Source organism: Oncorhynchus mykiss, chromosome 28, assembly GCF_057628025.1.
Source record: "Oncorhynchus mykiss isolate SJ-2025 chromosome 28, ASM5762802v1, whole genome shotgun sequence".
Classification (NCBI taxonomy): domain Eukaryota; kingdom Metazoa; phylum Chordata; class Actinopteri; order Salmoniformes; family Salmonidae; genus Oncorhynchus; species Oncorhynchus mykiss.
In genome coordinates, this window is record NC_143049.1 from 44817501 (window position 1) to 44845040 (window position 27540).

Here is a 27540-nt window from a genome sequence, read left to right on the forward strand (position 1 = left end):
ATGTGACGGGAGGAGACAGAAGGACAGACAGACAACATATTAATGTGACGGGAGGAGACAGAAGGACAGATAGACAACAACATATTAATGTGACGGGAGGAAACAGAAGGACAGATAGACAACATAGTAATGTGATGGGAGGAGACAGAAGGACAGACAGACAACATAGTAATGTGACGGGAGGAAACAGAAGGACAGACAGACAACATAGTAATGTGATGGGAGGAGACAGAAGGACAGACAGACAACATAGTAATGTGATGGGAGGAGACAGAAGGACAGACAGACAACATAGTAATGTGATGGGAGGAGACAGAAGGACAGAGAGTGGTTTGTTTGGTCTTTAAGACTAGTTTCTTTCTCTTAGTAGGCTCTGTTTAATATTCTGCACTGTGTATGTGTTACCTTCAGTACTGCTACAACTGTAGCAGGAGAGCTCACTCCCACCATGCTAGAGGTACGTCTGTACATCCTGGGACAGAGAGAAACACATCAACACAAACCTTACACACCCTGAGGTGTCTGTCATTTAATGGTGCTATGAAGTAAAGGACAAATAAACTGTTGTAGTCATTGACTAGAGAGAACAGATTACAGTGGGTCTGGTTTGGGAACACTTCAACCTGACATGTATTAGAATGGAACTACATCCAGCATATATGAACATGATGGTGTGTGTGTCTGTATGTGTGTGTGTGTGTGTGTGTGTGTGTGTGTGTGTGTGTGTTCTCCTGAGGGATGGTTCTAATCCAGCCTAGTCAGGCGGTGATGAATGGACACACACATTACTGATATAGAGCTGAGAGCTCGGTATACCCTGAGACAGTCTGAACACACAGTACTGATATAGAGCTGACAGCTCGGTACACCCTGAGACAGTCTGAACACACAGTACTGATATAGAGCAGACAGCTCGGTATACCCTGAGACAGTCTGAACACACAGTACTGATATAGAGCTGACAGCTCGGTACACCCTGTGACAGTCTGAACACACAGTACTGATATAGAGCAGACAGCTCGGTGCACCCTGAGACAGTCTGAACACACAGTACTGATATAGAGCAGACAGCTCGGTATACCCTGAGACAGTCTGAACACACAGTACTGATATAGAGCAGACAGCTCGGTATACCCTGAGAAAGTCTGAACACACAGTACTGATATAGAGCTGACAGCTCGGTACACCCTGAGACACCCTGAGACACTATGTAGGGAATAAGGCTCTGGTCTAAAGTAGTGCACTATATAGGGAATAGTGTGTATAGTGTGTATATATATATATACTATTCCCTATATAGTGCACTACCTTAGACCAGGGCCTTATTCCCTACATAGTGCACTACTTTATACCAGACTCACCAGAGCGCTATGGTCCCTGGTCAAAAGGAGTGCACTATGTAGGGAATAGGGTGCCATTTGTGATGCTAGAGGGTCTGGTGAGGTCTGCTTTATAAAAACACTACAGGGAAGCTAGAGGTGTGTGTGTGTGTGTGTGTGTGTGTAATTTCTCCTCACTGTGTGTATGTGTGTGTATGTGTGAGTAAGTTTACCTCTCTACAAAGATACCAGCCTGCACAGCGTGTACGATGCTCCTGAAGCGTGGTTTCTCCTCGGTCTGCGGCAGCATCAAACCCATCTGACGGGTGAATGTAGAGGCCAACCAATCACGCACCTCTGAAGGCACATACTCTGATTGGATATCGCTGAGCTCTTCCTCTGTATCCACCAATCTCCTGGAGGGAGAGAGGGAGAGAGGGAGAGAGGGAGGAGGGAGAGAGGGAAAGAGGGAGGGAGGAGGGAGAAGGGTGGAGGGATAGAGGGAGGAGGGAGAGAGGGAGGGAGAAGGGTGGAGGGATAGAGGGAGGAGGGAGAGAGGGAGGAGGGAGAGAGGGAGGAGGGAAGAGGGATAGAGGGAAGAGGGTGAAGGGTGGTTAACCTTTTTTATTTAACTTTTACTAGTCAGATGATATAGTGATAGATCAATCTAGAGGGTTTCAGTCAGTCAGATGATATGGTGATAGATAAATCGAGGGTTTCAGTCAGTCAGATGATATAGTGATAGATCAATCTAGAGGGTTCCAGTCAGTCAGATGATATAGTGATAGATCAATCTAGAGGGTTTCAGTCAGATGATATAGTGATAGATCAATCTAGAGGGTTTCAGTCAGTCAGATGATATAGTGATAGATCAATCTAGAGGGTTTCAGTCAGATGATATAGTGATAGATCAATCTAGAGGGTTTCAGTCAGATTATATAGTGATAGATCAATCTAGAGGGTTTCAGTCAGATTATATAGTGATAGATCAATCTAGAGGGTTTCAGTCAGTCAGATGATATAGTGATAGATCAATCTAGAGGGTTTCAGTCAGATGATATAGTGATAGATCAATCTAGAGGGTTCCAGTCAGTCAGATGATATAGTGATAGATCAATCTAGAGGGTTTCAGTCAGATGATATAGTGATAGATCAATCTAGAGGGTTTCAGTCAGTCAGATGATATAGTGATAGATCAATCTAGAGGGTTTCAGTCAGATGATATAGTGATAGATCAATCTAGAGGGTTTCAGTCAGATTATATAGTGATAGATCAATCTAGAGGGTTTCAGTCAGATTATATAGTGATAGATCAATCTAGAGGGTTTCAGTCAGATTATATAGTGATAGATCAATCTAGAGGGTTTCAGTCAGATTATATAGTGATAGATCAATCTAGAGGGTTTCAGTCAGTCAGATGATATAGTGATAGATCAATCTAGAGGGTTTCAGTCAGATGATATAGTGATAGATCAATCTAGAGGGTTCCAGTCAGTCAGATGATATAGTGATAGATCAATCTAGAGGGTTTCAGTCAGATGATATAGTGATAGATCAATCTAGAGGGTTTCAGTCAGATGATATAGTGATAGATCAATCTAGAGGGTTTCAGTCAGATGATATAGTGAAAGATCAATCTAGAGGGTTCCAGTCAGTCAGATGATATGGTGATAGATCAATCTAGAGGGTTCCAGTCAGTCAGATGATATGGTGATAGATCAATCTAGAGGGTTCCAGTCAGTCAGATGATATGGACTCATTCAATATCCTGAGATATGTGACACCCTGTGTTATCTGTTCATGTTGACAAATACTGACTATATACATTGCATATCTGTGTTCTCTCAGCACATTCAAGATATGAAGCTCTATTGATTCCAGATAGATATGCCTTTCTTGGCTGAACTCCATATCCAGATTTTGATACGCTTTTTGATATGCTAACAATAAGGACAATTTCTGAGGCATTTCTGAATTTTCAGTGCATGCACAATAATTTGGCAAATATGAAATCCATATTTTTCTTTCATGCAGATATAATTTTTGGATTCCGTCCAGATATCGTACATGGTATGGCCAGATATTGACACATTTGTCACGCCCTGACCGTAGAGATATTTTTATTCTCTATGTTTGGTTGGTCATGGTGTGACTCGGGTGGAAAACTCTATGTACTTTATTTCTATGTTTTGGCCGGGTATGGTTCTCAATCAGGGACAGCTGTCTATCGTTGTCTCTGATTGGGAATCATACATAGGCAGCCTGTTCTGCCTCCTTAGTTTTGTGGGATGTTGTTTTTGTACAGCTCTGTGTAGCCTACCGAACGTTACGTTTTGTTGTTTTTAGATACTCATTTTTAATAAAGACAAAATGTACGCCTACCATGTTGCACCTTGGTCCAATCATTTTGACGAGCGTAACAGAACATCCCACCAAAGACCAAGCAGCGTGGACAGGACGTGGGAGGAGATCCTAGACGGTAAAGCCTAGGGGCACACTGGGAGGTTGGCGGAGCTAACTCCCTGTGCTCACGGCAAGGAGCGTGGTACTGGTCAGGCACCGTGTTATGCGGTAAAGCGCATGGTGTCTCCAGTGCGCGTGCACAGCCCGGTGCGCTCAGGGCCAGCTCTCCGCAAGTGCCACGAGAGTGGGCATCCAGCCAGGGAAAATTGTGCCATCTTAGCACTCTTGGTCTCCGGTGCGCCGTTTCGGCCCAGGGTATCCTGCGCCGGCTCTGCGCACTGTGTCTCAGGTGCGCTGTGACAGCTCAGTGCGTCCTGTGCCTGCGCTCCGCACGTGCCGGGCTAAAGTGGGCATTCAGCCACGAGGAGCGGTGCAAGTTCAAAGCACCAGAGCTCTAGTGCTCCCCCACAGCCCGGTTCATCCTGTGCCTGCTCCACGGGTCAGTCCGGAGCCTGCAGCGAGGGTCTCCAGTCCGGGGCCTGCAAAGAGGGTCCCCAGTCCGGAGCCTGCAGCGACGGTCTCCAGTCCGGAGCCTGCAGCGAGGGTCTCCAGTCCGGAGCCTGCAGCGAGGGTCTCCAGTCCGGGGCCTGCAAAGAGGGTCCCCAGTCTGGAGCCTGCAGCGACGGTCTCCAGTCCGGAGCCTGCAGCGAGGGTCTCCAGTCCGGAGCCTGCAGCGAGGGTCTCCAGTCCGGGGCCTGCAAAGAGGGTCCCCAGTCCGGAGCCTGCAGCGACGGTCTCCAGTCCGGAGCCTGCAGCGAGGGTCTCCAGTCCGGAGTCTGCAGCAAGGGTCTCCATTCCGGAGCCTGCAGCGACGGTCTCCAGTCCGGAGCCTGCAGCGAGGGTCTCCAGTCCGAAGCCTGCAGCGACGGTCTCCAGTCCGGAGCCTGCAGCGACGGTCTCCAGTCCGGAGCCTGCAGCGACGGTCTCCAGTCCGGAGCCTGCAGCGACGGTACCCAGTCCGGAGCCTGCAGCGACGGTACCCAGTCCGGAACCGCCAGCGACGGTCCCCAGTCCGAAGCCGCAAGCAACGGTCCCCAGTCCGGGGCCTGCAAAGACGGTCTCCAGTCCGGAGCCTGCAGCGACGGTCTCCAGTCCGGAGCCTGCAGCGAGGGTTCCCAGTCCGGGGCCTGCGGCGAGGGTCCCCAGTCCAGGGCCTGCGGCGAGGGTCCCCGCACCAGAGGCGCCACCAAAGTGGGGGGGGAGCCAGATACTGTCATGCCCTGACCGTAGAGATCTTTTTATTCTCTATGTTTGGTTGGTCAGGGTGTGACTCGGGTGGGAAACTCTATGTACTTTATTTCTTTGTTTTGGCCGGGTATGATTCTCAATCAGGGACAGCTGTCTATCGTTGTCTCTGATTGGGAATCATACTTAGGTAGCCTGTTCTGCCACCTTAGTTTTGTGGGAAGTTGTTCTTGTACAGCTCTGTGTCGCCTACCGAACGTTACGGTCGTTTTCCTTTTGTTGTTTTTAGGTGTTCATTTTTAATAAAGACAAAATGTACGCCTAACATGTTGCACCTTGGTCCGATCATTTCAACGAGCGTAACATCATTAAATATGAGGCCTATTTGGATATCTTGTTTTCTTTATATGATAACAAATACTGACAGTAGATCTACATAGTATACAGTGCCTTGCGAAAGTATTCGGCCCCCTTGAACTTTGCGACCTTTTGCCACATTTCAGGCTTCAAACATAAAGATATAAAACTGTATTTTTTTGTGAAGAATCAACAACAAGTGGGACACAAGCATTAAGTGGAATGACATTTATTGGATATTTCAAACTTTTTTAACAAATCAAAAACTGAAAAATTGGGCGTGCAAAATTATTCAGCCCCTTTACTTTCAGTGCAGCAAACTCTCTCCAGAAGTTCAGTGAGGATCTCTGAATGATCCAATGTTGACCTAAATGACTAATGATGATAAATACAATCCACCTGTGTGTAATCAAGTCTTCGTATAAATGCACCTGCACTGTGATAGTCTCAGAGGTCCATTAAAAGCGTAGAGAGCATCATGAACAAAAAGGAACACACCAGGCAGGTCCGAGATACTGTTGTGAAGAAGTTTAAAGCCGGATTTGGATACAAAAAGATTTCCCAAGCTTTAAACATCCCAAGGAGCACTGTGCAAGCGATAATATTGAAATGGAAGGAGTATCAGACCACTGCAAATCTACCAAGACCTGGCCGTCCCTCTAAACTTTCAGCTCATACAAGGAGAAGACTGATCAGAGATGCAGCCAAGAGGCCCATGATCACTCTGGATGAACTGCAGAGATCTACAGCTGAGGTGGGAGACTCTGTCCATAGGACAACAATCAGTCGTATATTGCACAAATCTGGCCTTTATGGAAGAGTGGCAAGAAGAAAGCCATTTCTTAAAGATATCCATAAAAAGTGTTGTTTAAAGTTTGCCACAAGCCACCTGGGAGACACACCAAACATGTGGAAGAAGGTGCTCTGGTCAGATGAAACCAAAATTGAACCTTTTGGCAACAATGCAAAACGTTATGTTTGGCGTAAAAGCAACACAGCTCATCACCCTGAACACACCATCCCCACTGTCAAACATGGTGGTGGCAGCGTCATGGTTTGGGCCTGCTTTTCTTCAGCAGGGACAGGGAAGATGGTTAAAATTGATGTGAAGATGGATGGAGCCAAATACAGGACCATTCTGGAAGAAAACCTGATGGAGTCTGCAAAAGACCTGAGACTGGGACGGAGATTTGTCTTCCAACAAGACAATGATCCAAAACATAAAGCAAAATCTACAATGGAATGGTTCAAAAATAAACATATCCAGGTGTTAGAATGGCCAACTCAAAGTCCAGACCTGAATCCAATCGAGAATCTGTGGAAAGAACTGAAAACTGCTGTTCACAAATGCTCTCCATCCAACCTCACTGAGCTCGAGCTGTTTTGCAAGGAGGAATGGGAAAAAATTTCAGTCTCTCGATGTGCAAAACTGATAGAGACATACCCCAAGCGACTTACAGCTGTAATCGCAGCAAAAGGTGGCGCTACAAAGTATTAACTTAAGGGGGCTGAATAATTTTGCACGCCCAATTTTTCAGTTTTTGATTTGTTAAAAAAGTTTGAAATATCCAATAAATGTCGTTCCACTTCATGATTGTGTCCCACTTGTTGTTGATACTTCACAAAAAAAATACAGTTTTATATCTTTCTGTTTGAAGCCTGAAATGTGGCAAAAGGTTGCAAAGTTCAAGGGGGCCGAATACTTTCGCAAGGCACTGTATGTTCTCAGCACATACAATGCATATGCTCTTGACTGAGATCCATATCAGGATCTTGATATGCATTTTTATATGCTGAATAAGGACCATTTCTGATGTTCTTTGAGTTTTGAGGACATGTGTCACGTCCTGACCTTAGTTCCTTTTTATGTCTCTATTTTGGTTTGGTCAGGGCGAGTTGGGGTGGGCATTCTATGTGTTTTTTCTATGTTGTTATATTTCTATGTGTTTGGCCTGGTATGGTTCTCAATCAGAGGCAGCTGTCGATCGTTGTCTCTGATTGAGAATCATACTTAGGTAGCCTGTTTTCCCCATGTTGGTTGTGGGTGATTATTTTCCCTGTCTGTGTTTGCTCCATACGGGACTGTGTCGGTTTCCATTTATTCTCTTATTCTTTTGTTTTCTGTGTTCAGTTATATTTCATTAAAATTATATTATGGACACGTACCACGCTGCGCATTGGTCCGATCCTTCCTACTCCTCCTCAGAAGAGGAGGAAGAAAACCGTTACAACATGCTCAATAATTTGACAAATATTAAATCGATATCACTCTTTCATACACTAGCTATAATTTTTTGTATTCCCTCTGGATAAAGGCACAAGCAAACCGCAAGCTAAAAGCACTGTAACTGGTAGTTTAGCAACAATAATCATTTTATCTGCTGTGGAATTCAATTTTTTTTATTTGGGCGCCACAAATGAGCGTGTAAATCGTGCGGTCAAACTGACGACTGGAGAAACAAATAAGTGAGAAGATGTTAATTAAGAAAAAATCTCAAAGAATTTAATGCTAAAGTGAGTCGCTAATTTGAGATGTTTTATTTATCTAAGTAACTATAAACAAAAACATTAGCTAATTTGGCCAGCAGCCAGTAGGGCTAGCTAGCTTGCTAGGCTTGATATGGGGGTAAAAGCTAAATGGTAGCTATCCTAGCTAGCTAAAAATATTATGAAATTGCCTTTCCTACAGGGAAAAACATGTTTACCCCCTATCAAGCCTCAAGGTGACAGCTAACGTTTTAAAAATGTTTAGGCTCAGATATGTTACCTTTAGTCAGTATGGTGCTGAAGGCTCAGATATGTTATCTTCAGTCAGTACAGTGCTGAAGGCTCAGATATGTCACCTTCAGTCAGTATGGTGCTGTAGGCTCAGATATGTTACCTTCAGTCAGTATGGTGCTGAAGGCTCAGATATGTCACCTTCAGTCAGCATGGTGCTGTAGGCTCAGATATGTCACCCTCAGTCAGTATGGTGCTGAAGGCTCAGACATGTTACCTTCAGTCAGTATGGTGCTGAAGGCTCAGATATGTTACCTTCAGTCAGTATGGTGCTGTAGGCTCAGATATGTTACCTTCAGTCAGTATGGTGCTGTAGGCTCAGATATGTTACCTTCAGTCAGTATGGTGCTGTAGGCTCAGATATGCTACCTTCAGTATGGTGCTGAAGACTCAGATATGTCTCCTTCAGTATGGTGCTGAAGACTCAGATATGTCTCCTTCAGTATGGTGCTGAAGGCTCAGATATGTCACCTTCAGACAGTATGGTGTGAAGGCTCAGATATGTTACCTTCAGTCAGTATGGTGCTGAAGGCTCAGATATGTTACCTTCAGTCAGTATGGTGCTGTAAGCTCAGAAATGTTACCTTCATGTGAAGAAGCACCATGATTTTCCGCGCCTAAACTGGTCAAATAACTTGGCCACTGGACATTTCATGATTCGGATTTAACCCATTTTCGACATATAAAGATTAATATTATATATCATGTAAGGATATCTATTAAAATATATATATATATTTTTATAGGAATACATAAATGATCAGGTAATGACTACAGATAAGATACATTTCTGACAGTATGTGGATTCGTTCATGCCTGAGTATCAAGGCCTAGATATGTCCACATGTTGGTGTGGCAGGTAGCCTAGAGGTTAGAGCATTGGGCCAGTAACCCAAAGTTTGCAAGGTCGAATCCCTGAGCTGACAAGGTGGAAATCTATTTTTCTGCCCCTAAACAGGCAGTTTACCCACTGTTCTAAGGCCATCATTGAAAATAAGAATTTGTTCTTAACTGACTTGCCTAGTTAATTAAAGGTTAAAAAATAAATAATTGACACATACCCTTTCTGGTGGTCGACTTCCGGCGCCGACAGAGATGGCTGCCTCGCTTTGCGTTCCTAGGAAACTATGCAGTATTTTGGTTTTGAATGTGTTATTTCTTACATTGTTACCACCAAGAAATATTAGGTTTTATTACATACAGTCGGGAGGAACTATTCGATATAAGAGCAACGTCAACTCACCAACATCACGACCAGGAACACGACTTTCCCGAAGCGGATCCTCTGTTTGGTCCACCACCCGGGACAATGGATCAGATCCCAGCAGGCGACCCAAAACAACAGCGCCGCAGAAGGGCAGACAGAGCTGTCTTCTGGTCAGGCTCCGGAGACGGGCACATCGCGCACCGCTCCCTAGCCTACTACTCGCCAATGTCCAGTCTCTTGACAACAAGGTAGACGAAATCCGAGCAAGGGTTGCCTTCCAGAGAGACATCAGAGACTGTAACATTCTTTGTTTCACGGAAACATGGCTTTCTCGGGATATGTTATCAGAGTCGGTACAGCCACCTGGCTTCTTCACGCATCGAGCCGAAAGAAACAAACATCTTTCTCGTAAGAAGAAGGGCGGGGGTGTATGCACTATGATTAACGAGACGTGGTGTGATCATAACAAAATACAGGAACTCAAGTCCTTTTGTTCACCTGACCTAGAATTCCTTACAATCAAATGCCGACCGCATTATCTACCAAGATAATTCTCTTCGATCATAATCACAGTAGTGTATATCCCGCCCCAAGCAGACACATCGATGGCACCTGAAAGAACTTCATTTGACTCTATATAAACTGGAAAACACATATCCTGAAGCTGCATTTATTGTAGCCGGGGATTTTAACAAGGCTAATCTGAAAACAAGGCTCTCCAAATTTTAACAGCATATCGAATGCGCAACCTGGGCTAGCAAAACCCTGGATCATTGTTATTCTAAATCAAATCAAATCAAATCAAATTTTATTTGTCACATACACATGGTTAGCAGATGTTAATGCGAGTGTAGCGAAATGCTTGTGCTTCTAGTTCCGACAATGCAGTAATAACAAGTAATCTAACTAACAATTCCAAAACTACTGTCTTGTACACAGTGTAAGGGGATAAAGAATATGTACATAAGGATATATGAATGAGTGATGGTACAGAGCAGCATAGGCAAGATACAGTAGATGGTATCGGGTACAGTATGTACAAATGAGATGAGTATGTAAACAAAGTGGCATAGTATAGTATAAAGTGGCTAGTGATACATGTATTACATAAGGATACCGTCGATGATATAGAGTACAGTATATACGTATGCATATGAGATGAATAATGTAGGGTAAGTAACATTTATATAAGGTAGCATTGTTTAAAGTGGCTAGTGATATATTTACATCATTTCCCATCAATTCCCATTATTAAAGTGGCTGGAGTTGAGTCAGTGTCAGTATGTTGGCAGCAGCCACTCAGTGTTAGTGGTGGCTGTTTAACAGTCTGATGGCCTTGAGATAGAAGCTGTTTTTCAGTCTCTCGGTCCCAGCTTTGATGCACCTGTACTGACCTCGCCTTCTGGATGATAGCGGCGTGAACAGCCAGTGGCTCGGGTGGTTGATGTCCTTGATGATCTTTATGGCCTTCCTGTGACATCGGGTGGTGTAGGTGTCCTGGAGGGCAGGTAGTTTGCCCCCGGTGATGCGTTGTGCAGACCTCACTACCCTCTGGAGAGCCTTACGGTTGAGGGCGGTGCAGTTGCCATACCAGGCGGTGATACAGCCCGCCAGGATGCTCTCGATTGTGCATCTGTAGAAGTTTGTGAGTGCTTTTGGTGACAAGCCGAATTTCTTCAGCCTCCTGAGGTTGAAGAGGCGCTGCTGCGCCTTCTTCACGATGCTGTCTGTGTGAGTGGACCAATTCAGTTTGTCTGTGATGTGTATGCCGAGGAACTTAAAACTTGCTACCCTCTCCACTACTGTTCCATCGATGTGGATAGGGGGGTGTTCCCTCTGCTGTTTCCTGAAGTCCACAATCATCTCCTTAGTTTTGTTGACGTTGAGTGTGAGGTTGTTTTCCTGACACCACACTCCGAGGGCCCTCACCTCCTCCCTGTAGGCCGTCTCATCGTTGTTGGTAATCAAGCCTACCACTGTTGTGTCGTCCGCAAACTTGATGATTGAGTTGGAGGCGTGCGTGGCCACGCAGTCGTGGGTGAACAGGGAGTACAGGAGAGGGCTCAGAACGCAACCTTGTGGGGCCCCAGTGTTGAGGATCAGCGGGGAGGAGATGTTGTTGCCTACCCTCACCACCTGGGGGCGGCCCGTCAGGAAGTCCAGTACCCAGTTGCACAGGGCGGGGTCGAGACCCAGGGTCTCGAGCTTGATGACGAGCTTGGAGGGTACTATGGTGTTGAATGCCGAGCTGTAGTCGATGAACAGCATTCTCACATAGGTATTCCTCTTGTCCAGATGGGTTAGGGCAGTGTGCAGTGTGGTTGAGATTGCATCGTCTGTGGACCTATTTGGGCGGTAAGCAAATTGGAGTGGGTCTAGGGTGTCAGGTAGGGTGGAGGTGATATGGTCCTTGACTAGTCTCTCAAAGCACTTCATGATGACGGATGTGAGTGCTACGGGGCGGTAGTCATTTAGCTCAGTTACCTTAGCTTTCTTGGGAACAGGAACAATGGTGGCCCTCTTGAAGCATGTGGGAACAGCAGACTGGTATAGGGATTGATTGAATATGTCCATAAACACACCGGCCAGCTGGTCTGCGCATGCTCTGAGGGCGCGGCTGGGGATGCCATCTGGGCCTGCAGCCTTGCGAGGGTTAACACGTTTAAATGTCTTACTCACCTCGGCTGCAGTGAAGGAGAGACCGCATGTTTTCGTTGCAGGCCGTGTCAGTGGCACTGTATTGTCCTCAAAGCGGGCAAAAAAGTTATTTAGTCTGCCTGGGAGCAAGACATCCTGGTCCGTGACTGGGCTGGGTTTCTTCCTGTAGTCCGTGATTGACTGTAGACCCTGCCACATGCCTCTTGTGTCTGAGCCGTTGAATTGAGATTCTACTTTGTCTCTGTACTGGCGCTTAGCTTGTTTGATAGCCTTGCGGAGGGAATAGCTGCACTGTTTGTATTCGGTCATGTTACCAGACACCTTGCCCTGATTAAAAGCAGTGGTTCGCGCTTTCAGTTTCACACGAATGCTGCCATCAATCCACGGTTTCTGGTTAGGGAATGTTTTAATCGTTGCTATGGGAACGACATCTTCAACGCACGTTCTAATGAACTCGCACACCGAATCAGCGTATTCGTCAATGTTGTTATCTGACGCAATACGAAACATCTCCCAGTCCACGTGATGGAAGCAGTCTTGGAGTGTGGAGTCAGCTTGGTCGGACCAGCGTTGGACAGACCTCAGCGTGGGAGCCTCTTGTTTTAGTTTCTGTCTGTAGGCAGGGATCAACAAAATGGAGTCGTGGTCAGCTTTTCCGAAAGGGGGGCGGGGCAGGGCCTTATATGCGTCGCGGAAGTTAGAGTAACAATGGTCCAAGGTCTTTCCTCCCCTGGTTGCGCAATCGATATGCTGATAAAATTTGGGGAGTCTTGTTTTCAGATTAGCCTTGTTAAAATCCCCAGCTACAATGAATGCAGCCTCCGGATAAATTGTTTCCAGTTTGCAGAGAGTTAAATAAAGTTCGTTCAGAGCCATCGATGTGTCTGCTTGGGGGGGGATATATACGGCTGTGATTATAATCGAAGAGAATTCTCTTGGTAGATAATGCGGTCTACATTTGATTGTGAGGAATTCTAAATCAGGTGAACAGAAGGATTTGAGTTCCTGTATGTTTCTTTCATCGCACCATGTCACGTTAGTCATAAGGCATACGCCCCCGCCCCTCTTTTTACCAGAAAGATGTTTTTTCCTGTCTGCGCGACTTCCGCGACGCATATAAAGCCCTCCCCCGCCCTCCTTTCGGAAAATTTGACCACAACTCCATTTTGTTGCTCCCAGCCTATAGGACAAAAGGAATACCTATGTAAGAATGCTGTTCATCAACTACAGCTCAGCATTTAACACCATAGTACCCTCCAAACTCATCATCAAGTTTGAGACCCTGGGTATCGACCCCGCCCTGTGCAACTGGGTCCTGGACTTCCTGATCTCCACCCTGCTGATCCTCAACACTGGGGTCCCACAAGGGTGCGTTCTCAGCTCTCTCCTGTACTCCCTGTTCACCTATGACTGCGTGGCCATGCACACCTCCAACTCAATCATCAAGTTTGCAGACGACACAACAGTGGTAGGCTTGATTACCAACAACGTTGAGACGGCCTACAGGGAGGAGGTGAGGGCCCTCGGAGTGTGGTGTCAGGAAAATAACCTCACACTCAATGTCAACAAAACAAAGGAGATGATAGTAGACTTCAGGAAACAGCAGAGAGAGCAGCCCCCTATCCACATCAATGGGAGAGTAGTGGAGAAGGTGGAATGTTTTGAGTTCCTCGGTATACACATCACGGACAAACTGAAATGGTCCACCCACACAGACAGCGTTGTGAAAAAGGTTCAGCAGCGCCTCTTCAACCTCAGGAGGCTGAAGATATTTGGCTTGTCACAAAAACACTCACAAACTTTTACAGATGCACAATCGAGAGCATCCTGTCGGGCTGTATCACCGCCTGGTACGGCAACTGCTTCACCCACAACCATAAGGCTCTCCAGAGGGTAGTGAGGTCTGCACAACGCATCACCGGGGGCAAACTACCTGCCCTCCAGGACACCTACACCACCCGATGTCACAGGAAGGCCAAAAAGATCATCAAGGACAACAACCACCCGAGCCACTTCCTGTTCACCCGGCTATCATCCAGAAGGCGAGGTCAGTACAGGTGCATCAAAGTGGGGACCAAGAGACTGAAAAACAGCTTCTATCTCAAGGCCATCAGACTGTTAAACAGCCACCACTAACATTGAGTGGCTGCTGCCAACATACTGACTCCACTCTAGCCACTTTAATAATGGAAAAATTGATGTAATAAATGTATCACTAGCCACTTTATATGTTTACATACCCTACATTACTCACCTCATATGTATATACTGTACTCTGTACCATCTACTGCATCTTGCCTATGCCGTTCGGCCATTGCTGATTCATGTATTTTTATGTACATAAGCTGTTAGTTTAGATGTCCGCAGGAGACTGAGGTGTGTGCGAGTTGGTATGTGTGTGTGAGAGGTTAATTGACATTATTGTGTAGTAGTGTGTACCTGGTCTCCTCTATATAAACTGACTCCAGAACAGTGTGTGTAGTAGTGTGTAGCTGGTCTCCTCTATATAAACTGACTCCAGAATAGTGTGTATAGTAGTGTGTACCTGGTCTCCTCTATATAAACTGACTCCAGAACAGTGTGTGTAGTAGTGTGTACCTGGTCTTCTCTATATAAACTGACTCCAGAACAGTGGCAGCATACTCCAGGTTCTTCTTGAGGTCCACCAGAGACACCTCTCCTCTCTCCAGCTGTTTCAGCAGACATCTCAACCTACAGGAGGACAGGATCAACATTACCATTACAACACTATTACAACACAGAGACAACATTATCCTCTCCTCCCTCTCCAGCAGCTTCAGCAGTCATCTTAACCTACCAGAAGACAGAGAAACAACATAAATATTGTGACTCAGTCAAACTGCAGGAGGACAGAGACAACGTGATCGTTATGACTCAGTCAAACTGCAGGAGGACAGAGACAACGTGATCATTATGACTCAGTCAAACTGCAGGAGGACAGAGACAACGTGATCGTTATGACTCAGTCAAACTGCAGGAGGACAGAGACAACGTGATCGTTATGACTCAGTCAAACTGCAGGAGGACAGAGACAACGTGATCGTTATGACTCAGTCAAACTGCAGGAGGACAGAGACAACGTGATCGTTATGACTCAGTCAAACTGCAGGAGGACAGAGACAACGTGATCGTTATGACTCAGTCAAACTGCAGGAGGACAGAGACAACGTGATCGTTATGACTCAGTCAAACTGCAGGAGGACAGAGACAACGTGATCGTTATGACTCAGTCAAACTGCAGGAGGACAGAGACAACGTGATCGTTATGACTCAGTCAAACTGCAGGAGGACAGAGACAACGTGATCGTGATTTACATTTAGCAGACAATCTTATCCAACTTACAATCAGTCAGTTATTATAATGGCTTACGTATCAACAACAACAATTACATTAAATCAATTCTCATTGATTGAAAGTTAGTGTTAGTCATATTGGTTGTAGGGGGCTGGGGGGGCTGGGGGGATAGGGGGCTGGGAGGGATAGGGGGCTGGGAGGGCTGGGGGGGGGGGGGTAGAGGGCTGGGAGGGCTGGGGGGATAGGGGGCTAGAGGGGATAGGGGGCTGGGAGGGATAGGGGGCTGGGAGGGCTGGGGGTATAGGGGGCACAGAGACTGACATTCTATGAACAATGACTCAAACAGATCCACTGATAAACACTAGTTGTGTTTGAGCCAATCAGAATCAATCCACAAGTTATGTTTGAGCCAATCAGAATCAATCCACTGATAAACACTAGTTGTGTTTGAGCCAATCAGAATCAATCCACTGATAAATACTAGTTGCTATGGACATCGTAAAACAGCAAGGGGAAGGGGTTCTGTAAGTCAAAATACAGCCCTGTAGCATATTAATGTGTGTGTTTCTATGTGTGTGTCTGTGGGCAATCTTTGGGTGTTTCTGTGTATGTGGGTTTGTGTGTGTGCGTGTTGAGAAGAGTCAGACAGACGAGAGGTTGTCCTGACATCCAGACTGAAGAGCACCTCTAAACAGACAGTTTAAAGCTGCATCACTCAATAACTTTCAGTGTACATGGTCCTCTAGATTAGAGGTCGACTGATTATGATTTTTCAACGCCGATACCAATACCGATTATTGGAGGACCAAAAAAAAGCCGATACCAATTAATCGGCCGATTTTTTAAAATGTATTTGTAATAATGACAATTACAACAATACTGAATGAACACTTATTTTAACTTAATATAATACATCAATAAAATCAATTTAGCCTCAAATAAATAATGAAACATGTTCAATTTGGTTTAAATAAGACAAAAACAAAGTGCTGGAGAAGAAAGTAAAAGTGCAATATGTGCCATGTAAGGAAGCTAACGTTTAAGTTCCTTGCTCAGAACATGAGAACATATGAAAGCTGGTGGTTCCTTTTAATTAACATGAGTCTTCGATAATCCCAGGTAAGAAGTTTTAGGTCGTAGTTACTATAGAAATTATAGGACTATTTCTCTCTATACCATTTGTATCTCATTAACCTTTGACTATTGGATGTTCTTATAGGCACTTTAGTATTGCCAGTTTCACAGTATAGCTTCCGTCCCTCGCTCCTCCCTGGGCTCGAACCAGGAACACAACGACAACAGCCACCGTTGAAGCAGCGTTACACATGCAGAGCAAGGGGAACATCCAAGTCTCAGAACGAGTGACGTTTGAAACGCTATTAGCGCGCACCCCGCTAACTAGCTAGCCATTTCACATGGGTTACACCAGCCTCATCTCAGGAGTTGATAGGCACGAAAGTGCTGTTTGAATGAATGTTTACGAGCCAGCTGCTGCTCAGTCAGACAGCTCTATCAAATCATAGACTTAGTTATAACATAATAACACACAGAAATACGAGCCTTAGGTCATTAATATGGTCGAATCCGGAAACTATCATCTCGAAAGCAAGACGTTTATTCTTTCAGTGAAATACGGAACTGTTCCATATTTTATCTAAGGGGTGGCATCCATTAGTCTAAATATTCCTGTTACATTGCACAACCTTCAATGTCATAATTACATAAATGACATAATTACAAATAATTCTGGCAAATTAGGCGGCCCAAACTGTTGCATATACACTGACTCTGCGTGCAATGAACGCAAGAGAAGTGACACAATTTCACCTGGTTAATATTGCCTGCTAACCTGAATTTATTCTAGCTAAATATGCAGGTTTAAAAATATATACTTCTGTGTATTGATTTTAAGAAAGGCATTGATGTTCATGGTTAGGTACACATTGGAGCAACGATACGCACCGCATCGATTATATGCAACACAGGACACGCTAGATAAACTAGTAATATCATCAACCATGTGTAGTCAACAAGTGATAATGATTGATTGATTGATTGTTTTTTATAAGATAAGTTTAATGCTAGCTAGCAACTTACCTTGGCTTACTGCATTCGCGTAACAGGCAGTCTCCTCGTAGAGTGCAATGAGAGGCAGGTGGTTAGAGCGTTGGACTAGTAAACTGTAAGGTTGCAAGATTGGATCCCCCGAGCTGACAATGAGAAAATATGTTGTTCTGCCTATGAACGAGGCAGTTAACCCACCGTTCCTAGGCCGTCATTGAAAATAAGAATGTGTTCTTAACTGACTTGCCTAGTTAAATAAAGATTAAATAAAGGTGTAAAAAAAATATATATATGTAAATCGGCGTCCAAGAATACCGATTTGCGATTGTTATGAAAACTTGAAATCGTCCCTAATTAATCGGCCAATTAATCGGTCGACCTCTACTCTAGATATGCAGAGATAAATGGATAGACTTATAACATTGAAAGGATTTTTCTGTAGAAGGCTTTACAATACATATTCTACACAAGGACAGATGGTAGTTGTAGTTTTGGAGTGTCTAGAGACATGACAGATGGTAGTTGTAGTTTTGCAGTGTTATAGTGTCTAGAGACATGACAGATGGTAGTTGTAGTGTTATAGCATCTAGAGACATGACAGATGGTAGTTGTAGTTTTAGAGTGTTGTAGTGTCTAAAAACATGACAGATGGTAGTTGTAGTTGATCTTCTAATGGCGTCAGACCGAGGCCCTGCATCTGTTCTCGTGCTCCTAGACCATAGTGCTGCTTTTGATACCATCAACCACCACATTCATTTGGAGAGATTGGAAACCCGAAATTGGTCTACACGGACAAGTTCTGGCCTGGTTTAGATCTTATCTGTCGGAAAGATATCAGTTTGTCTCTGTGAATGGTTTGTCCTCTGACAAATCAACTGTACATTTCGGTGTTCCTCAAGGTCCCGTGTTAGGACCACTAATGTTTTCACGTTTCATGTTTGTACAATCATCTCAAATAAAACTGTGAAGGACCTCGACGTTACTCTGGACCCTGATCTCTCTTTTGACTAACATATCAAGACTGTTTCAAGGACAGCTTTTTCCCATCTACATAACATTGCAAAAGTCAGAAACTTTCTGTCCAAAAATGATGCAGAAAAATTTATCCATGCTTTTGTTACTTCTAGGTTAGACTGCTGCAATGCTGTACTTTCCGGCTACCCGGATAAAGCACTAAATAAACTTCAGTTAGTGCTAAATACGGCTGCTAGAATCCTGACTAGAACCAAACAGTTGTTAAGGCAAGGGCTGATTTCAAGGTTTTACTGCTAACCTACAAAGCATTACATGGGCTTGCTCCTAACTATCTTTCCGATTTGGTCCTGCCGTACATACCTCACACGTACGCTACGGTCACAAGACGCAGGCCTCCTAATTGTCCCTAGAATTTCTAAGCAAACAGCTGGAGGCAGGGCTTTCTCTTATAGAGCTCCATTTTTATGGAATGGTCTGCCTACCCATGTGAGAGACGCAGACTCGGTCTCAACCTTTAGGTTTTTACTGAAGACTCATCTCTTCAGTGGGTCATATGATTGAGTGTAGTCTGGCCCAGGAGTGTGAAGGTGAACGAAAAGGCTCTGGAGCAACGAACCGCCCTTGGTGTCCCTGTCTGGCCGGTTCCCCTCTCTCCACTGGGATTCTCTGCCTCTAACCCTATTACAGAGGCTGAGTCACTGGCTTACTGGTGCTCTTCCATGCCGTCACTAGGAGGGGTGCGTCACTTGACTGGGTTGAGTCACTGACGTGATCTTCCTGGCTGGGTTGGCGCCCCCCCCTTGGGTTGTGCTGTGGCGGAGATCTTTGTGGGCTATACTCGGCCTTGTCTCAGGATGGTAAGTTGGTGGTTGAAGATATCCCTCTAGTGGTGTGGGGGCTGTGCTTTGGCAAAGTGGGTGGGGTTATATCCTGCCTGTTTGGCCCTGTCAGGGGGTATCATCGGATGGGGCCACAGTGTCTCCTGACCCCTCCTGTCTCAGCCTCCAGTATTTATGCTGCAGTAGTTTATGTGTCGGGGGGCTAGGGTCAGTCTGTTATATCTGGAGTACTTCTCCTGTCTTTTCCAGTGTCCTGTGTCAATTAAAGTATGCTCTCTCTAATTCTCTCTTTCTCTCTTTCTTTCTCTCTCTCGGAGGACCTGAGCCCTCGGACCATGCCTCAGGACTACTTGGCATGATGACTCCTTGCTGTCCCCAGTCCACCTGGTCATGCTGCTGCTCCAGTTTCAACTGTTCTGCCTGTGGCTATGGAACCCTGACCTGTTCACCGGACGTGCTACCTGTCCCAGACCTGCTGTTTTCAACTCTCTAGAGACAGCAGGAGCGGTGAGATAATCTTAATGATTGGCTATGAAAAGCCAACTGACATTTACTCTTGAGGTGCTGTCCTGTTGCATCCTCGACAACTACTGTGATTTCTATTATTTGACCAAGCTGGTCATTTATGAACATTTGAACAACTTGGCCATGTTCTGTTATAATCTCTACCCGGCACAGCCAGAAGAGGACTGGCCACCCCTCATAGCCTGGTTCCTCTCTAGGTTTCTTCCTAGGTTTTGGCCTTTCTAGGGAGTCTTTCCTAGCCGTCGTGCTTCTACACCTGCATTGCTTGCTGTTTGGGGTTTTAGGCTGGATTTCTGTACAGCACTTTGAGATATCAGCTGATGTGAGAAGGGCTATATAAATACATTTGATTTGATTTAGTTCTGTAGTGTCTAGAGACATGACAGGTGGCCGTTGGAGTTTGAGTGTTGGAGTGACTAGAAGCAGATTTTTCTCCAATATGATGTTTCTTCTGTTAGCTAGACAGTGACAGGTGACCTCCGCAGCTCATTAATATAACTACCATTAGATCGACTCCACCTTCAGGATGGCATCAATCCAGGACCCGGGTTAAAACCTACAGGATGGCATCAATCCAGGACCCGGGTTAAAACCTACAGGATGGCATCAATCCAGGAAATGGGTTAAAACCTACAGGATGGCATCAATCCAGGAACCGGGTTAAAACCTACAGGATGGCATCAATCCAGGACCCGGGTTAAAACCTACAGGATGGCATCAATCCAGGACCCGGGTTAAAACCTACAGGATGACATCAATCCAGGACCCGGGTTAAAACCTTCAGGATGGCATCAATCCAGGACCCGGGTTTAAAACCTACAGGATGGCATCAATCCAGGAACCGGGTTTAAAACCTACAGGATGGCATCAATCCAGGACCCGGGTTAAAACCTACAGGATGGCATCAATCCAGGAACCGGGTTAAAACCTACAGGATGGCATCAATCCAGTACCCGGGTTAAAACCTACAGGATGGTATCAATCCAGGACCCGGGTTAAAACCTACAGGATGGCATCAATCCAGGACCCGGGTTAAAACCTACAGGATGACATCAATCCAGGAACCGGGTTAAAACCTACAGGATGGCATCAATCCAGGACCCGGGTTAAAACCTACAGGATGGCATCAATCCAGGACCCGGGTTAAAACCTACAGGATGGCATCAATCCAGGACCCGGGTTAAAACCTACAGGATGGCATCATACCAGGAACCGGGTTAAAACCTACAGGATGACATCAATCCAGGAACCAGGTTAAAACCTACAGAATGGCATCATACCAGGAACCGGGTTAAAACCAACAGGATGGCATCAATCCAGGACCACCTAACACCAGACCTGACAGCAGTCTTCTCTGTAGTCTATATAACACCAGACCTGACAGCAGTCTTCTCTGTAGTCTATATAACACCAGACCTGACAGCAGTCTTCTCTGTAGTCTATATAGTCCATATAACACCAGACCTGACAGCAGTCTTCTCTGTAGTCTATATAGTCCATATAACACCAGACCTGACAGCAGTCTTCTCTATAGTCTATATAGTCCATATAACACCAGACCTGACAGCAGTCTTCTCTATAGTCTATATAGTCCATATAACACCAGACCTGACAGCAGTCTTCTCTGTAGTCTATATAACACCAGACCTGATAGCAGTCTTCTCTGTAGTCTATATAACACCAGACCTGACAGCAGTCTTCTCTGTAGTCTATATAACACCAGAACTGATAACAGTCTTCTCTGTAGTCTATATAGTCCATATAACACCAGACCTGATAGCAGTCTTCTCTGTAGTCTATATAACACCAGACCTGATAGCAGTCGTCTCTGTAGTCTATATAGTCCATATAACTCCAGACCTGACAGCAGTCTTCTCTGTAGTCTACAGTGCCTTGCGAAAGTATTCGGCCCCCTTGAACTTTGCGACCTTTTGCCACATTTCAGGCTTCAAACATAAAGATATAAAACTGTATTTTTTTGTGAAGAATCAACAACAAGTGGGACACAATCATGAAGTGGAACGACATTTATTGGATATTTCAAACTTTTTTAACAAATCAAAAACTGAAAAATTGGGCGTGCAAAATTATTCAGCCCCTTTACTTTCAGTGCAGCAAACTCTCTCCAGAAGTTCAGTGAGGATCTCTGAATGATCCAATGTTGACCTAAATGACTAATGAGGATAAATACAATCCACCTGTGTGTAATCAAGTCTTTGTATAAATGCACCTGCACTGTGATAGTCTCAGAGGTCCGTTAAAAGCACAGAGAGCATCATGAAGAACAAGGAACACACCAGGCAGGTCCGAGATACTGTTGTGAAGAAGTTTAAAGCCGGATTTGGATACAAAAAGATTTCCCAAGCTTTAAACATCCCAAGGAGCACTGTGCAAGCGATAATATTGAAATGGAAGGAGTATCAGACCACTGCAAATCTACCAAGACCTGGCCGTCCCTCTAAACTTTCAGCTCATACAAGGAGAAGACTGATCAGAGATGCAGCCAAGAGGCCCATGATCACTCTGGATGAACTGCAGAGATCTACAGCTGAGGTGGGAGACTCTGTCCATAGGACAACAATCAGTCATATATTGCACAAATCTGGCCTTTATGGAAGAGTGGCAAGAAGAAAGCCATTTCTTAAAGATATCCATAAAAAGTGTTGTTTAAAGTTTGCCACAAGCCACCTGGGAGACACACCAAACATGTGGAAGAAGGTGCTCTGGTCAGATGAAACCAAAATTGAACTTTTTGGCAACAATGCAAAACGTTATGTTTGGCGTAAAAGCAACACAGCTGAACACACCATCCCCACTGTCAAACATGGTGGTGGCAGCATCATGGTTTGGGCCTGCTTTTCTTCAGCAGGGACAGGGAAGATGGTTAAAATTGATGGGAAGATGGATGGAGCCAAATACAGGACCATTCTGGAAGAAAACCTGATGGAGTCTGCAAAAGACCTGAGACTGGGACAGAGATTTGTCTTCCAACAAGACAATGATCCAAAACATAAAGCAAAATCTACAATGGAATGGTTCAAAAATAAACATATCCAGGTGTTAGAATGGCCAAGTCAAAGTCCAGACCTGAATCCAATCGAGAATCTGTGGAAAGAACTGAAAACTGCTGTTCACAAATGCTCTCCATCCAACCTCACTGAGCTCGAGCTGTTTTGCAAGGAGGAATTGGAAAAAATGTCAGTCTCTCGATGTGCAAAACTGATAGAGACATACCCCAAGCGACTTACAGCTGTAATCGCAGCAAAAGGTGGCGCTACAAAGTATTAACTTAAGGGGGCTGAATAATTTTGCACGCCCAATTTTTCAGTTTTTGATTTGTTAAAAAAGTTTGAAATATCCAATAAATGTCGTTCCACTTCATGATTGTGTCCCACTTGTGGTTGATTCTTCACAAAAAAATACAGTTTTATATCTTTATGTTTGAAGCCTGAAATGTGGCAAAAGGTCGCAAAGTTCAAGGGGGCCGAATACTTTCGCAAGGCACTGTATATAACACCAGACCTGATGGCTGATAGGCTGACCTGATAGCAGTCTTCTCTGTGGCTTCTGGCCCGTTAGAAGCAGGAAGTTCATCAGCCAGGACCTCCTCGGGGCTACGAGGGTCAAATAGAACCTTCGTCTCTCCGTCTCTCACGCCAATCCCTGCTGCAGGGGCCGACCACATTGCACTCTGGGACTTGGAACCTGTGGGGTTTAGGTGACACTGTCAGATTCAACAATTTGGTACATGATCGGTAGGTAACCAAGATTTAGGTAAATCTGCGTTGATTTTTTGGTGCCTTTAGTCTTTTTTGTATCTCCAAAACGCGTAACAGTTGGTGGAGTTGGTGCCTCTAAGGCAGGCGGATAGTAGAGGGCCTTTTTACCGATGACTGTGTTTGACTCATATGATTGTGTTTTGTTTTTTGTGTTTTGTGATTGCATTTCATGTATTGCGTAATTGATGTGTAACACTGAGTGTACAAAACATTATGAACACCTTTCTAATATTGAGTTGCACCCACTTTTGCCTTCAGAACAGTTAGTCAGGAATGGTCTAACCCTAACACTAACACTAACCCTAACCCTAACCCTAACCCTTTTGCCTTCAGAACAGTTAGTCAGGAATGGTCTAACCCTAACCCTAACCCGTTTGCCTTCAGAACAGTTAGTCAGGAATGGTCTCAGGGTGTCAAAGAGTTCCACAAGGATGCTGGCCTATGTTGACTCCAATGCTTCCTACAGTTGTGTCAAGTTGGCCTGTAGTGGATCTCTACTCCAAATAGCTTGTTCCATCTATCAGGAACTGGGATTCAACAGACCAGGCAATGTTTTTCCAATTCTCCTGTGTCCAGTGTTTTCGCTCCTTAGCCCACTGCAACCACAGTCTCTTGTTTTTTGCTGAAAGAAGTGGAACTATGTTAGGTTTTCAGGTGCCATACCCAATTTGTGTCACGGTACACAACAAGTTGTGCATTCTTTTAAAAAATTGTGTCATTCCTGAACCTGTGACCAGAAACAAGCTACATATTGACAATGCCGGAATAAATGATCTAGTGATTCTGTTGAATCAAGTGTAGTTGTTTGTATCAGTTCATAAACCATGTGCCATGGAATCGGTGCATCGGAAATCTCTTCCCATTTATTCTGCAACCTGTATGGAGCAGCTGGCAACATTTTTGTCCTCAAACTAAACTGGTATATTTTTCTAATTATATCAATACTTTCAGCCAATTTGTATCTTTAATAAATGGGAAGACAAACAAGTTCCCTACCTTTTCCCACTTCCACTTGCTTCCTCCATTTTTGTGGTAATGCTGCAATCAGTTGGTTGTAACTTTGATTGAGCAGACATTCCCATATATTTTTGAAAGCTGGATATGTGACATAACTCCACCGTTTCTATTTATAATATCATTAAGAAATATAATACAATAAAAATTAATGTTGTAATATTTGTTCTATCTTTTCTGGAGGATAAAATTGAAATTGTAACCAGCTTTATATGGCTTGTTTAACTTCTTTGGGACAGGGGGCAGTATTTTCACATCCGGATGAAAAGCATGTCCAAAGTAAACGGCCTGCTACTCAGACCCAGAGGCTAAGATATGCATATCAGTAGTATATTTGGATAGAACACACTCTGAAGTTTCTAAAACAGTTTGAATAATGTCTGTGAGTATAACAGAACTTATTTGGCAGGCAAAACTCAGAGGACAAACCGTTCAGATTATTTTTTTGAGGTCACTCTCTTTTCAATGGGTTTTCATTGGGAATCCATATTTCTAATCAACTTTCCTGCAGTTCCTATCACTTCCACTGGATGTCAACAGTCTTTAGAAATTGGTTGAGGTTTTTCCTTTGAGAAATGAAGAAGTAACACTGTTCAGAATGAGGGTAGAGGGAAGTGCACTCTTTGTTAGAGGCGTGTGACCTGAAAGCTAGCTCCACTTTGTTTTCCTCCGGTATTGAACACAGTATATCCCGTCTTCAATTGTATCGATTATTTACGTAAAAAAATACCTAAAGTTGTATTGCAAAAGTAGTTTGAAATGTTTGGACAAAGCTTACAGGTAACTTTAGAGATATTTTGTAGTCACGTTGCTCAAGTTGGAACCGGTGTTTTTCTGGATCAAACGCGCCAAATAAATTGACATTTTGGAGATATAATGACGGAATTAATCAAACAAAAGGACCATTTGTGATGTTTATGGGCCATATTGGAGTGCCAACAAAAGAAAGCTCGTCAAAGGTAAGGCATTCATTATATTTTTATTTCTGCGTTTTGTGTCGCGCCTGGAGGATTGAGGGTTGAAATATGATGGTCTGTGTTTGTTTACTGGGGTGCTATCCTCACATAATAGCATCGTTTGCTTTCGCCGTAAAGCATTTTTTTAAATCTGACACGTTGGCTGGATTCACAACAAGTGTAGCTTTAATTTGGTATATTGAATGTGTGATTTCATCAAAGTAAAATTTTTATAGTAATTTATTTGAATTTGGTGCTCTGCATTTTCACTGGATGTTAGCCAGTTGAGATGCTACCGTCCCACATAGCCCAGAGAGGTTTTTAAGAAAGGCAGATACTTTAAACAATGTTTAATTTTCAGTCTGTGTAGTCTGTATAAAGGCAAAAAGGCACAAAAAAGTATGAGCCTTTCTTATTAATCAACTGGAGAACCAGTTCAGGTTGAAATATAACTTATGTATGAATTAAGCTTTTAGTGAGAGGTTAAATGCTTTAATATTTAATAATTTTAGCCCCCCAAACTCATATTCATTATAATAATAGGCATGTTTAATTTTGTCTGGCGTTCCAAATAAAGTGAAATATTTTTTGCTATGATTTAAGAAACAAGTGGTCTGTAGTAGGTGGTGCCCTTAGTAAGTAAACTGTGATCGGACCAAAGAGTTCATCTATATGATTTTCTCATAAATAGACAAGTATTTACCTCTCCATGATTGTAGAATCCTATCTATTTAATCTATTTAATCCATCTAATCCTATCTATTTTTGCAAACCTTCTATTGAAATTGATTGTGGTAAGTTATTTTTTGAGATATGAATTCCAAGTATGTCGACTTCACCATCAACCAATTTTATTGGTAAACTATTGGATTGTCTTTTAACGATCCAATACGTAATACGGTACACTTGTCATGATTAGGTTTTAGTCCAGAGAGTCTAGAAAAGAGGTCAAGATCTTTAATGAGACTGTGCAGGGATCCAGATTGGGGACTTAAGATAAAACTTGAGTCATCGGCATACATTGATACTTTTGTTTTTCACCCCTTGATTTCTACGTGTCACATTCTGACCTTAGTTCCTTTGTGATGTCTTTGTTTTAGTATGGTCAGGGCGTGAGTTGGGTGGGCAGTCTACGTTCTTTTTTCTATGATTTGGTATTTCTGTGTTTGGCCTGGTATGGTTCTCAATCAGAGGTTTAAATAAATAACATGAACAAGCACCACGCTGGTCCTCACGCTGGTCCTCACCTTCTTCCACCGACGTCCGTTACACCACGATGTTATTATTGGATCTGATTTTAATAGCTAGCATTTCAATGACCATAACAAATAGAGACAATGGACAGCCTTGTTTTATAGTTAAAACATACTAATAATGGATCTTTGAGTACATAAAAATAGGTCTAGAGGAGATCTGCATGGAGGAATGGGCCAAAATACCAGCAACAGTGTGTGAAAACCTTGTGAAGACTTACAGAAAACGTTTGACCTCTGTCATTGCCAACAAAGGGTATATAACAAAGTATTGAGATTAACTTTTGTTATTGACCAAATACTTATTTTCCACCATAATTTGCAAATAAATTCATAAAAAAATTTGAAGTGTACCTATGATGAAAATTACAGGCCTCTCTCATCTTTTTAAGTGGGAGAACTTGCACAATTGGTGGCTGACTAAATACTTTTTTGCCCCATTGTATATTCTGGTAATCCGACCAATTGAACATATGCGGTGGTACTTAATGAATATGATGTCAGTTCGGTTGTCATCTGAGACATTCTCATCAATGATAGGGTGACATAAACTCTACAGTGGAAAGTCTGCACATTGTAGTTATCGGATTCACATGGAATTGTTGTTCAATTTAAATGTTTGAATATAAAATTATTGGTGAAAAGATTAAATGTAATTTTAGCTTCCAAATGAGAGATTTGGGTTTTCATAAGGTTAGGGCTCTGCTCAATCAGTGGCCCGCCCCTGTGAAGAGACATGGGTTATACAACTTTTCAAACACACCCTTCTTGCTCCCCTTTATAAAGCCTTGACGAAAATGTAACCTCCTGTTCCGAGGATGTGAGGACAACGGTCCATACGTTAAAAGGACT

General features: G+C 43.9%; 1 protein-coding gene across 1 annotated transcript in view; it reads right to left on the reverse strand.

The window, feature by feature from the left end:
* The window catches only part of LOC110508296 (dual specificity calcium/calmodulin-dependent 3',5'-cyclic nucleotide phosphodiesterase 1A-like), an 82362-nt gene that overhangs the window by 48746 nt on the left and 6076 nt on the right, over nucleotides 1-27540 (reverse strand). The window contains exons 2-5 of the mRNA XM_090225644.1: nucleotides 23229-23391; nucleotides 14566-14679; nucleotides 1553-1735; nucleotides 406-472 (exon numbers count right to left, since the gene is read on the reverse strand). Coding sequence (XP_090081770.1) covers nucleotides 406-472; nucleotides 1553-1735; nucleotides 14566-14679; nucleotides 23229-23391 — 527 coding nt within the window. The remainder of the gene's footprint in view (nucleotides 1-405; nucleotides 473-1552; nucleotides 1736-14565; nucleotides 14680-23228; nucleotides 23392-27540) is intronic.